The following is a 13,667-nucleotide window of genomic DNA, read 5'->3' as shown; positions in this document are numbered from 1 at the left end:
CACAAAGAAAAGATAAGACAGTTCTGTCTGTGCTAAACCTTCGTCTTTTTCTTTGGCGGAAAAGCAGATTACAGGTCGTGAAAAGACAAAGTTGGCTGTGGATCAGTGATCATCAGTGCTCATCTGCTGTGTCTGCTATTGACACTGCAGCCTCTAAATCCTCCACCACAGCAGTGACAAAGCAATATGCTAATAAGATTGGATCAGAGAGAAAACACTTCTCTCCCTAGTGTTTCTTCACTGTACACAATTTTGAGACGCTCAAATCCATCACAGTCTCTCACTGGGACAAAGATAAAGTATAAACAGGCACATTTATTTAGAGAAAGACCAGCCAACTTATCTATATAACCATGTGTATAGACTTAATTTCCAGCAACTTTTAAAAGCATTGACATTACAGATGTTACTATATAATGTAATCTTTACAAACTTCTTTTCCTTTGGGCTGGTCCCTTTCAGGGGTCTCCACAGTGAATCACGTGCCTCCATCTAACTCTGTCCTCTGCATCCTCTTCTCTCACACCCACTAACTTCCTGTCCTCTCTCACTACATCCATAAATCTCCTCTTTGTTCTTCCTCTAGACCTCCTGCCTGGCAGATATATAGATATACTCAACGTAATCTTTACAAATACATGGCGTCCTTTGTGAAAAATGGATGAAAGCGTGCAAACTCAAAATCTAGATGCAGGTTTGAAACCTTGAACTAAATATCACACACACACCTCAGAAGGAGGGTTTTTAGGAACACAATTTTCAAACCACTAAGCTCCAATTTCATGCTACAGATTCAAAAATCAAAAGGCAAAAAAAAACCTGTTCCTGTTACATCACAATGTCTCAGGAATTCAAAAAGCTTGTCTCTCCACATCTTTTGCAAGGTACTGAGCTCAATCGGTTTCTAGATTATTTTTTAATTTCACACACATACTTAAAGCTAAAAATATTCATAGAAACTCTGCAGCCACTTTATTATTACTACTCATCATTTGGTGTAAGGCTTCCAGAACAAAGTATTTGCCCCATTTGTTCTGCAAAAGCATGAGAGTTTCAGTAGATATTGGGTAACAGGGCCAAACTATTAGCTTCTGAAAAACACATGTGTTTTCAAAGCCAATAACCGCTTCATCAGCTCAGCTTCAGATCTTGATCCCCGTGATCTTTAAACTTCTACAGGGTGAGAGCAAATATACTAATGGCTAATGAGAGCTCATCAACCCTAATGAGCTGCATTTTTCCACCAGAAACGTACCCAGTCACCACTCACCAATGTCAGCGCACCACTTTCATCTAATCCACTTGTCTTTGTCCAGAAAAGCTGACAAGCAGGACCTTAATAATGAGGGAAGGTCTCCTAGGTTAGCGATGTCTGGGGGCCAGAGGTTGGACTATGCTAAGTAACCAAATTGGCTCAGTATCACTGTGTGTACCTCTACACCCCTGCCACTAATGTCTGCAGTTAATAACTAGAATCTTAAAATGAGCAAGCAATTAAGGGGAGGAGATTATAAAAAAAAAAAAAAAAAAAAAAAAAACACAAACAAGAGGAAAGGAAATTAGTAAATCAGATTTCCCCATTGACAATGAAAAAAACAAAACAAAAATTAAATACGCAGCCTGATCATAGCTCAGCTATAAACACACCGTGGAGCATTTCTTCTGCTGTTCAGACATTGGATCGTTTAGTCAACTCAAAACTACAGCTTTTCCAACCCACAAAGTTGAAACAGAGTAACGCATGAGGAAGGAAACTGCTTTAGCTGCCATTTGGGCACCGAGATTACTACTAAATTAATCAGAAACTGGGCCCAAAACTTAAGAGCTCTACAGACACGTACCTGAAGGCAAACCAACCGCACGTTTTCACCCTCTACAAGGACGTCTCAGGCCTGTTTGTTCATTTATTAGGAGCATTTCCAACCTATTTTCTTGGGCAGTAACAAAACAATTTAAACCAAGGACAAAACAAGGACACCAGAGACAACACATTCCTTAGCCTCCAGAGGCTACATGGCCATTATTTGTGACAAGGTAACAAGGCCACGCAGCCTTTTACTGAATGCATGAAATGAAGACAGCAGCCTTGCATCTGGAGAGAGACGTGATATTAATCTTGTTCGGCCTGGACTCTGATGGTAATACATGGAGTTTTGAGGTAATTATGTGCAGCAAGTTTCTACAAGCCAGAAATAGACTTTGTGGACTCAACAACATTGAGAGGGAATCGGAAGGTCGTCAGTGAATTGTTGGGTTTCTTTCGTTTCAAATTAGCACTGGCTAGAGATTTCAGATGCTGCTGAGAAAGAGGAGCGCAGTACATTTACTACGTGTGTGTATTTACCCTGTATGCAACATCAAACACATAAATGCCAGTAACACCAACAAGATAATCAGGTAATAATGAAATAAAAACCAAACAAAAAGTCAGTGACTGTTTGGTTTATTATTGTTCAAAAATAATTAAAATAAAGCATGTTGATGATCATTTTAGCGATGGATTTTCTAATTGAATAAAAGGGGACTAGTTGAATGCGGTCGCTGTCCATGGTGCTGAAATGTCCTAAGTCTATGACAATGTGAACACAAAGTTTACAGAATACAAAGTTTTTATCTAAGGGAGATGATTCGCACCCACAGCTGCAGTGGTTGTGTTCAGTAAAAAAAAAAAAAAATTAAATATATAAAAAAAAAAGAAGAGACATCAACAATCTGGACGAGCAAAGAGAGGCAGTTGAGGAAGCACGACACGAGATGTGGGAATTGTACATTTGTGCATTCTGGGATGAGCCCTGCTGTCAGGCTCGTCTGGATGCCAGGACGAGGCCAAGGTTCACCAGTGATCTGCCACCAAAACTGCTGATGTCGAACATCTCAAGTTTCCCCTCGTTCAACCCTTCACATCTCTATCTGCCTCTTCTGCATCCCATACTACTTTGCTCGTTCTACCCAAGCCTCGGACTCCGCTGTAGATCTGGTTTCACCCTCTACAGTGTTGTTATGGTAACCAAGACAAAAAAAAAAAAAAAATAAATAAAATTCAGTACTATAATACCTGATTCCTGTATTGGTAATTTGAACATGATACTTGACCCTGCGGTTTTAAATTCCCCAACTGTCCCATCTCCATGAGGCCTGGACCATCTGAACATCTACATCCTGAACACATTTAGCATAAAGACTGGGATCAGAGGGAACAAGCTTAGCTCCGTTTCATCCTTGCAGAGTTGGTGGTGCAGTGGTTAGATCCGAGTGATACTGAGTTTCTTTGAGGACGGTGGGAAAAACAGAAAACCTTTAGAGTTGAGAATTTTTTGTCTGAATTTGTAAAGAGGAAAAATTGATTTTCCCAACTTACTTATGATGATTTTTCTTAAATATACACGTTTCTTTTGTGTCTTTAGGCTTCAGAAGTGTTTAAAAGCTACGAATCAGCAATTTTGTATCCTTCATTAAGTGAGGATATAATATTCGATCATTTTTAAAATATTAAAATATACCCACTAAAAACCAAATCTTCTGCACTTTTCTACCTATTGGTACTTAAAGAGCTTTACACAGCTTCTCATTGACCCATTCGCACTCACACACACACACGTGGGAGCTGCTATGCAGCTGGCCAACACTCACCGGGGGCAACCAAGTTGGGGGTTCAGGGTCTTGCTCAAGGACACGCCGACACATGACTTCGCCAGTTCTTCAAAGAGCCGGGGATCAAACCAACAAGTACAGGATTGGTGGACAACTGATCTACCTCCTGCGCCACAGTCGCCCCCCTAAAGTGAAGTAGTTTACCAGATATTCTTGTTGTTCGTCAACAATTTATTTTTATATGAATTACATCTTAATATATAAATAATATGTAGGTCTACATTATCCACCTAACAGAGAGACACAATCTGACAACTGTGATCCCACTGTTAAAGCTGGCCGACATTTGATCAGAACTGTCCCACTGTATGTGAAGGTCTTGAGTCGCCTGTACAGAAAAGAGCAGCTCTACCACAGCTGTCTCTCAGTCCTCGCTTCGCTTGAAATTAAAACTCCTCCTAATTTTAACGGAGATTCTCCCAAATGAACCAAGGTCCTCCAGCTCATATCAAAGCCCCTGCGGGGTGAAAAAAAAGAAGCCTGTTCAAATTCAATTACTTGGATTGTCTGTCGGACAACCAGGAAGCTGGTGAAAGACCTGCTGAATGATGTTTGAATAAAGCACATAACTGTCATGGGGATTTTGTATGTTAATCATTTCCAGGTTTTCAGACAACACATCTCTGTCCTGCTTACAGTCCTGTGTTTCCCCCCCCCCCCCATTTCTTTCTCTCAGTCCGCCCATCTGCTTGCTTCTATTCCCACTTGCCTGTTCTTCCTATACATGTGTCATGCCAAAGTGTTACCTATGCCTCAGGCTGTGGGTGAAGAATCTGAGTAACGCTTCCTCTGCTTCCTTTGCTATAAACCGCTAAAGTGCCCTTGAGCAAAACACTGATCACCCCAAGAGCTCCAGTCAAGCTGAACTGGGGTTTAAAGCTGCAGATTTGATGAGTCACAATTTGTGGCCTATTTAGTTTGACTGTGCTTCCTGATTTCTGACTGTAATTTAATTATTCTACATTCACTGGTCAGCCACGACATTAAGCCAAGTATTAACAGCTAATACCGTGTTGGAGGGAGGACGAGGGTCCGCAGTGCCACTGTGAGCAGCTACACAGCCCCGTACACATTAAAATGTCATACATTGTGTGCAGTGAGAGAAGTACACAAACTTATTACTCAAGTAAATTACCCTTAAATTTAAATAAATAAATAACAAACCTCTACAAGTAGCACTTTAAATCTTTTGCTCAAGAAAGAAAGTTCTACACAGATTGTCTACATTTTACTTAAATGTCATCAAGTCAGAGTACAGAATACAATCTCATTTACCAATTATGAGCGAAGCCAACTTAACTCGAGTACAGTAGCAACAAATGAGACAGTGACACCACTACACCAGTGGGAGGCAGCAATTTACAAAAAGATGCCTAAATAAAAAATATTTTAAAAAAACGGGTTCATGTGTTGATGGGCTCAAACATCCAGTTGCTATTCATGAATCCATTGCAATTGGCCACTGACCTTTTTCTGTTCTTGATGCACCATCTGCTGTCACATGGTGTGGACAAAGGGAGGAAAACATTTTTCCAAAGTTCACTCCTGCAGGTAAAAATGTATTTCACCTTCGTGCAGTACATTTTTACACTATGGTGGGACTGATCTGACAGAAGAGTTCTTATTTGTGCATAGCAGAGAAAGTTTTACAGTTTTATAGTATTGTGATAATGTCAGACTAGTTGGCTTTACTAAAATAAGTGTGTTTTTTTGGAATGCAGTACATTCCACTTGTTTCAAATTGTAATTTACAAGTTACAGTACTTACAAATACACCTAAAGTAAAACGTTAAAAACAACTAGTCTGTCTAATGTTATTCAACATTTACAATGTTGCAACCACAATTAATGCCAATTCAGAGGTGGGTTGTCTGCAAAAGTATCTGCATGACAATTCCCTGATGTTGCACACAAAAGCTGGATTGTGTGGCACAAACCACTTTGGACAAACAAAGTTATCGAACAAACTGAAGAATAAGTAGCATGTGGTGCCAACAGATGAGACAAATCACTGTTTCAAGAAGCTGATCCATCCAGATCTACTGCGGGTGCCGACCGAATCAAGGCGGGTTAGAGGAAATAAGCACGATGGGTAATGTTGGTGTAGTATAAATCACAAGCGATGGAGGCTCGTTTGCTCGTTTGACAGACAGAAGTTGCTTTTGATTTAATTATTTTTGCAATTTTCCACTTAATCCCGCGAAATCATTGCAAAAAAATAAAAATAAAAAGACACTTCAAAAACATACATTGCAATTGTTTCGAAAAGTTGACAAAATTAGGCATTTTAGGCCCAGATACTACATCAGTTTACACACGATTTAAACACTGCAGTCAAATTACCTCAGTTTCCTTCAACCCTGATGACATCATACGTCAGACGGAAACAAGCTCTAGATTGATCCTTTCCTGTGTCATAAGAAAATCTGACACCAATCCCAATGAGATATCCGTCGATAGGACTCCTCTTCTGCTGAAGCTGCTTTTTCCTTCATTTTCAGCTGATTCAAGGCTGAATCTTTACATGTAATTTCATACTCAGCACAGCTCTTGCACCAGCCCATATGGAGCGGCCATATTGGAAGTTACATATGTTGTGTTGCAGAGAGACACACACGTGGTGTCAGTCGAGACATTATCGGCTTCAGGATGAGTCAGACTTTTCAGGCTCGTCTGATCTCAGCGTTGTACTTTCTCACCTCTGAGTTAGTGACCCGAGAAGATAATAAAGAAACATGGCCGATAGGTGAGAACAAGAAGACGCCTTAAAAGGATACTGTGGCCTGAATAATATAAAATATAAACTGAAACTGCTCCTCATTAAATAAAACATTTTCTGGCCAAATAAAATTGGAAAACTGGGCAAATTGCCCCACTCGAGAATTATTGCGGCACAAAATTACAAACAATTGTAACAATAATTAAAAAAAGAATAAAGTAAGCTGTAAAAATCTACGTGCATTTAGAAAAAGATACTCGAGATAATAAGCTCCAGTGAGACTAAAGTAAATCAGACATTTTTTATTTTTCTATACTCTGTCAATATTGTGCACAAACCAAAACTGAATTTGTTTAAATTCTCTAAAACCATTTCAGTATAGCCCCAGAAAAAAAACTGACACCAAAATGTAGCCACTAATATGACATATTTATGATGTGTGGAGGACAAACATTCACAAATATTTCACAAAACGGTAAATGAGACATAAACACGTTATTTATTGGTTATTAACAACAACAACAAAAAAATCAGACTTCAATAAAACTTTGAAAATGCTGCCTGAATTCTGAGATGCTGTACACAGCATAATGTCCCCCGACAGCCCCTTTTCCAAAAATATAATAATCCATCAGAACCAAAACCACCTGCCTCCTACCCAGTTTCTAGTAAAAGGCATTTTTCAACAGGGTCAGCACAAAAACTCTAAATGTTTTAATTCTACCAGTCTCACCATTTTTAAATCTACATCCCACTGTGGACACATTTTGATTCCTGTACAGATCAAACACCATGTTCTGTACTGTGCAAAGGTATAATGTCCAAATTCCATATATTATTTTAGCTTTTGGATGTTTTAGTTGAATCCCAATTACCCATTTATATTCATACCCATCTATAATCTGCTTGTCTGTTAATCATGTTAATATGCACAGTCCATCTGCACTATGCAGAATCTTAATAATCCAGTGTCCAGTGCACCTTTTATGTTCATGTCTGTTATTAAACAGATCTTTACATTATCTTTTTTGTTGCCATTAATTTTGGATTTTTCTTGTTGACTGAGGTATAGAGTCTGTTATTGGCTGAAATTGGCGGATTACAGGATGTGAAGGTAATTTCTTGTTTATTTTGGCCCTAGCAGAGTTTGTGGCAGCTACAAAAAAAAAGTGAATTTTGAGACTTGCAAGCTCATGAAAAACAAACAAAAAGGGGATTTTCCTGAACACTGGTGTCCACTGTCGTTTTGGCAGAAGGACAAAGCCGACGGCAAAAAAATAAATAAATCAATCACAGCGTTTGTCAGACAGAAGAGGGAAAGTGTAATCAAAACAGCTCTGACGGAGGCAAGGAGCGGCCGCTCCGACATGAAGGCTGAAAACAATGATTACTGCTGCGTGACAACATCAGCAGAGTGAAGCGGGCAGATCGTCCAATCAGCTCTCAGAGCTCAGAAAAACACGCACAGACCAGCTCTAACAATCAGATAGAGGGTGACACCAATAATTACCTGCTGCTTTATTATATCACGTCTTCGCTGGATTTGACTGGATTCATTACAAACCGAACAACGTGGACTTTCAATGAAATGTGATCGTCAGAACTTTATATCCTGTCTTCAGAGGTAAAACCTGCAAGTTCACCCCTCACCACAGATGACGACAGTTGACAGGTCTTACAACCTGCTCCATTCTTTATTTTGTCATGTGGGTGACACTTTGGATTCTTCATGGATGGATACAGGCAGGATATTTGTATGAAGGCCACACAAACGTAGAAAGACCTTATTCAGAACTACCGAAGAGTCTGTCAAACAGACCCGATTGGTTAAAGGTTCAGGTCAGATAACTGCAGTGTGCTGGGTTTGAATCTGGTTCAGGACATTGGCTGCATGTCACCCCCCAGCAAATTATGCTGCAGACCCATCCACACAACACACTCCGATCCCACCAACATCCTTTACCAACTATGCAAGATCCTTGTCCAACAGTGCAGACAAGTCAACGCGTAAAAGACCCACACCGACTGTTAAATGCTTAAAACGAATCCAAGACCACGACGTTGCACGAGTCTTTTGCCTGGAGCAAATATATCCTCGCGTGCTTCACTGCACAACCGAAAGTGAAGCCATATGTAAGGAGGGCTTCTCCATGTGCTCAGTTTATTTAGTGACTTTACAGGAAAAGTGCTACATAGCACTGTGTTGTTGTTTTTTTGAGGATATGGATGGAAAATGGATGTGTTTTTTTAGGATATGAGCTCTTGGTCATATGACACAGCTCCACAAAAACAAAGTCATTAAGGAAAAAAAAACTTTAAATATTGTTTCAAGACGAGTTCACAGGCCACGTTTTAACTTTAAGCTACAAAATGCAACTCAAGCTAGAACAAGGATGAGCATTAAAAAAAATAAATAAAATTAAAAAAACAACTTCCTGCTTCCCCATATCCGTCTCCTGGCTCTACTATGCTCTACCACCATCAGCTACACCCTGCTACACTCTCGACAGCCCGTATTAGTCATTAGATGAGTGGAATAAATGTAAAGGCTGCAAAAATGAAGCAGAAAGTACTGAAATTCTGCCTGACTCAAACATCTCTGCACCGGTGCCACCGGCTGTTCTGAGTCGGACTTCGAGACCGGCACGTTTTGGAGCATAACATTTCAAACACTACCGGGGAAAAAGTAACACACTGTGGACAAACTCTAAATACACTGATCACACACCTCTTTTCATCAGCCATCTGTTGCAGCTCCACTTATGTACATTTGCTAAGTGGTTTTAAAAGTCCAGAAAGCAAAAGCACTTACAACCTGTCCGTCTCTCTCCCTCTGTGATCCACACAAAAACAAATATTAAACAATAAAACATTTTTTTTTTAAATCCACAGCTGAAACCTGAATTCTGACTAATTAAAATCCTTCTCAGGAGCAGAAGTCCTAACTGCACAGCAGCAACAGGGACATACAGGGTGGAACTGTTCAAACCCCACAGCATAAGTGGAGGACAGGCCGGACAGGCCCAGGTCATTAACGGTCTGAAATTGCGACCAAGTGACTCCACAGGTTCCCTGCATTCAGCCCGCTTCCCTCCTAGAAGCTCACACACCTGGATGCGCATTTACCCAAAGGAGCCATTGTTAGAAAACCGTGCAGAAAATATCATAAATGTCGTTTAAAAAAAAAAAAAAAAAAAAACGCTGTTTCATATATTGCGTACTCACACGAACGCGTGGTAGAGCAGCGCCCATCCTCTCGGCCTCTCCAGCGCGTCATAGATCAGGTTCTGGATCCTCCTCTTGCGGATGTTATTCCTCTTAATCGGCCGGGTGTAGTTCAGGGGGGTCTTGGCCAGCAGCCCGATGCCGATGCCGATGCCCTGAGAGCCCCGCTTGACGTCATCCCGACCGGGAGCCACCAGCAGCAGGGCGCCATCCTTGTCCGCGCCACCGGTGCCTTGGTCCAATAATTCCGCTGGAGGAGCACCGGAATGCTTCTTCTGCTCCTCCGAGCCGCTAGCGACGGTCCTGGACCGGAGCCCCATGGTCAGTGCTAGATGTCCGGTGTGGACAGCATGCCATGATCCGGGCGCTGGATCCGGAGACACCCCCTCCTCAGCTGCGGGTCATTTAAGGATGTGGTCCCCGGCGCGAAGGGAGGTGCTCAGCAGTCTGACTGGAAAACAGAAGGAGGGGGGGAGGAGGAGGAGGAGAGGAGGAGAGAGAGGGAGCGCGTTACATCTCTAATTTCAGGGAAAAACACGCTTTTGGGATATAAAACCAGCACAGGGACATTCCAGTGATCCAACACAGGAGGTGGGATCAACAAAAAGTCGGATAAACTCACTACGAAGCACCACACACGCGTTTTGAGAAATACGGGACCGTTGTGGACAATATTGGCGATAAAAGGCTCAAACGCCTGATTTTGGTGATTGTGACGCGCGTCGATCTACCGATGTAAAAAAAAAAAAATCCTAAAGGGTTTCAAGATAAAAAAAAAAAAAAAAAAAAAAAAAAAAAAAAAACTGCCCACTTGCTACAAACCATCTCCTCCCCAACAACACACACACACACACACATACACGTTAACTGAAGAGACAAAGACCTGGCGTTACGCTGCATCCTCTCTTCACACACACGAGACACTAATGAGAGGACGTACATCTAGGTGGGGGGGAAGAAACCGGTCTAAGCAGTCGCATCGAGACCTACCAGCAGCGGATCGCATGCATGTCTCGTGTCTCCGGGGCTTCCAGCCTCCATCCACCTGCAGAGGGAGCGACGCTGAGGCGGGGAAGGAGGAGGAGGAGGAGGAGGAGGAGGGTGGAAACTGAGGATGGAGAGCAGAGATGCTGCGACGAGGAGGTCGATGGAGAAACTGAAGCAGAGAAGAGAGGCGGGAGACAGACGGACACTCACATGCAGGGAGAGAGAAAAAGGTTCTCAGCAACAGCAACGGAGACGGGACGTGCGCGCACGCGCACCCAACAAACACGCTGGCGAGCGAGCGAGGGCGCGCAGATGCTGCACACCTTGACGTGCAGTAACCAGGAAGAAAAACACAAACAAACCAGGTGGGGAACAAGGATTCAGTGGTTTAGTTTTAAATAAAAATAAAAATCACATGTATCAGAAAAAGAATTTCCAGAGAAAAACTACAGTAGCAGAAATCTGTTACATTTAAACGTATATACAATGACGTGTCAGCAGGATATGTAGGATTTTATTCGAGTAAACACTGAAAAACTGGATTCACCTTATTTAACCTAAACCCTTTTCCCCCAAAGAATAACGGAGCCTCTTAATGACCAGAACAAAACTCGCACGTTTCTGTGAGCGGAAGTTGATTCCGTTTTTATTCAGCGTGATGGTCTCAGCTGTATTTTTTTACCTGCAGAAAGTACAAAGGTACCGCAGCGTCAGTAGACTCACCTGCACATCCTTCAAAGAGCCTGGTAGACTACAGTGCGGCTCTCTGACCGCCGCAAAACCCGGGACAACGACGTCAGACTGGACCCTAGACGGCACCAAAGTGACACGGTTCTTCCAGCGGGTTTTAAAACTTCTCCATTTTCCGATGGCGCCAAAAGCGCAGGAAATGACGCCAACGTCACAAAATAGAAATAATACAGAAATAAAAACAAAAATTAGGTTTTAAAAAAGTTTTTTAAAAATAAATATGTCTACAGAAACTAACAAAGACATGATTATATAAATATTAACATGTTTCTACAACAAATTGTAATTCTTTTTTTAAATACGTTTTATATCCACCATAGACGACTTCTGACTTTTTAATCTTCAGTTTAATAACTTGTGTTGCGGAACAAATAAACACATTAACATTAAACAAACGGTAATGTAACAATAGAAATGTGGCACCATATATTTTTTTTTTTTTTTGATTTTACATAACTGTATATTCAACTGACCGCCACACAATAGGTGCTTCCTGCAGAGAGGAACCTGAATCTGGTCACCTGCTGCACATTATTACGACAGTGACGCTGCTGACATTTAGAAGCTAAAAAGGTTGAATAAGAAAAGCTTCTTACTTCATTTGCATTGTCTATTAGGCTCATTTAAAAGCAAAGGCTGAGCAAAGGCCTGAAATCACCTCACATGAACCCAGAGCCCCAGGAGCTGCAGACACTGAAAACATATGCTTTGATTTTTTATTTCAAATATTGCTATGAATGAAATTGATTCAAATTTCAATTTGAGCAAAAATCTGTTGATCATTTAAACTCTTCTCTCTGCTCACTGATAAAAACGAAGGCATAGTATTAAAAAGTCAATAATGTTACACTATATGCTTTGACTCAAACCAGCAGTTTGTGTTACTCTGCTTTTTCTGATTTAGCATCATCTTTTGACTTATTATTATTGTTGCTGTTTATTGTGGGTGTTTGTTGTAACACACCTTCTTCCTATCTTAAAATCTGAAAGCATTCAATAGTTGAATTGACTCATCAGAGTGGCTGAATGGATAATTCATTCAGTCCAGTCCAGTCTGTGTCCAGGACATAGAGAGAGATGTAAGGTCACTTAATGATCTCCACACTCAAAGCTCAAATCATGGATAGTTGTGCAAAAACAAAGTGGGAATGTGACATTTCTGTTTCATCTGTTAATGTAGAAAACTCATGGATCCATATGGATCTGATGTTGCTGTAGCTGTTTCTATTGCACTTTGTTTCATATTGCTTTTTATAAACCCACCACCTTTTCAGCCCAAGCACTGAAGATTCCTGCAGTGAGATTTGAGATTTGCTTCCAACTTTCAGGCATCGCCACAAATTGTACACCCGAAGCGGTTGAACAGCGGTTGCAGCATCCTTTGTAAAATGCACAGGATGCTTCAATGCAGACAAAAACGTCAAAGAACTTTAGTCCGTCAGTTCAACCACAGGTCAGTGATGAAAAGGGGAAGAGGTCCGTACAAGTATGAGACACCGGGATGTCATACAGAGGAGCTGAGAACATAAAACAGCAAACATACATCAGGAAAATCCTGGAATTTTAAAAAGGAATCTGTTTTGATTTCTGTCCTGTCTCAGCTGTGGTTCTTTCTTTGGATCAGTCTGTTGCTATGCTCCTGCCAGTTTCCTATCTTGCCACCTGTTACCCCCCTATAACACACACACACACACATATACACACACACACACTTGTTTTTGATGTGTTAATCAGTCTGACTCTGCCACACCTGTTCCCACTTCACCAATTAGCGGTCTCCTGTGTACTGCTTGTCCTCGCCAGTTTCTCCCCGTCATCGCCAGGTTGCACCTATATGACCCCGTTTGCAACTTGTTTTAAAATGTGTCTTTGGTGATTGCAAGTGTAAATAACCACAAAAATCGACTGTAATCCAATGCAAGAAAATAATGTTAATGGAAGAGATAATGGTTGTTGTATTGAGAGGAGGTCTTGGACTCATTGTGCCACTTATTGGACATTTTGCCCTTGTTGAATATACTTGCCTGCATTGTTTCCACCCATCTGTCCAGGTTTTACGAGATGTGGAAAATGTTGACAGGAAGGAGACGGATTCATTGTTGAACTGACTCCAAATTTTATTCAGCACTGCTTGGTTTGCCAGGTCTCTCTGCTGTAGCAGCCAGTGTGGCACATAACCCAAAAAGGATGTTTTACAATTTCTAAAAACGTTAAAAAACAAATTGTGTGCAAACTGGCTCTGAAACAACTGAAAAAGAACGATGTAACTACAAAATAAAAGTTTTTGGGATGCAGTCTGAATGTGACCTTTCGTAAAGCACCGTACTGTTAACAT

At 41.2% G+C, this 13,667-nt stretch overlaps 1 protein-coding gene and 1 long non-coding RNA gene across 2 annotated transcripts in view; one reads left to right on the top strand and one right to left on the bottom strand.

Moving 5' to 3' along the window:
* The window catches only part of kcnq3 (potassium voltage-gated channel, KQT-like subfamily, member 3), a 72,663-nt gene extending 61,938 nt beyond the window's left edge, over positions 1–10,725 (bottom strand). Inside the window, exons 1-2 of the mRNA XM_067529150.1 lie at positions 10,586–10,725; positions 9,596–10,046 (exon numbers count right to left, since the gene is read on the bottom strand). Of these exons, the coding sequence (XP_067385251.1) occupies positions 9,596–9,915 (320 nt within the window). The 5' untranslated portion in view covers positions 9,916–10,046; positions 10,586–10,725. The remainder of the gene's footprint in view (positions 1–9,595; positions 10,047–10,585) is intronic.
* Positions 10,726–10,812: 87 nt separating this feature from the next.
* LOC137140687 (uncharacterized) lies at positions 10,813–13,638 on the top strand. The gene is made up of 2 exons (XR_010916477.1): positions 10,813–10,947; positions 11,271–13,638. It is a non-coding gene; the product is annotated as an uncharacterized lncRNA (long non-coding RNA).
* Positions 13,639–13,667: the final 29 nt, after the last annotated feature.

The sequence above is a fragment of the Channa argus genome, chromosome 14 (assembly GCF_033026475.1).
Source record: "Channa argus isolate prfri chromosome 14, Channa argus male v1.0, whole genome shotgun sequence".
Classification (NCBI taxonomy): Eukaryota; Metazoa; Chordata; class Actinopteri; order Anabantiformes; family Channidae; genus Channa; species Channa argus.
Note: the sequence above shows the minus strand (reverse complement) of the source record. Positions and strands in the feature narration are given on the sequence as shown.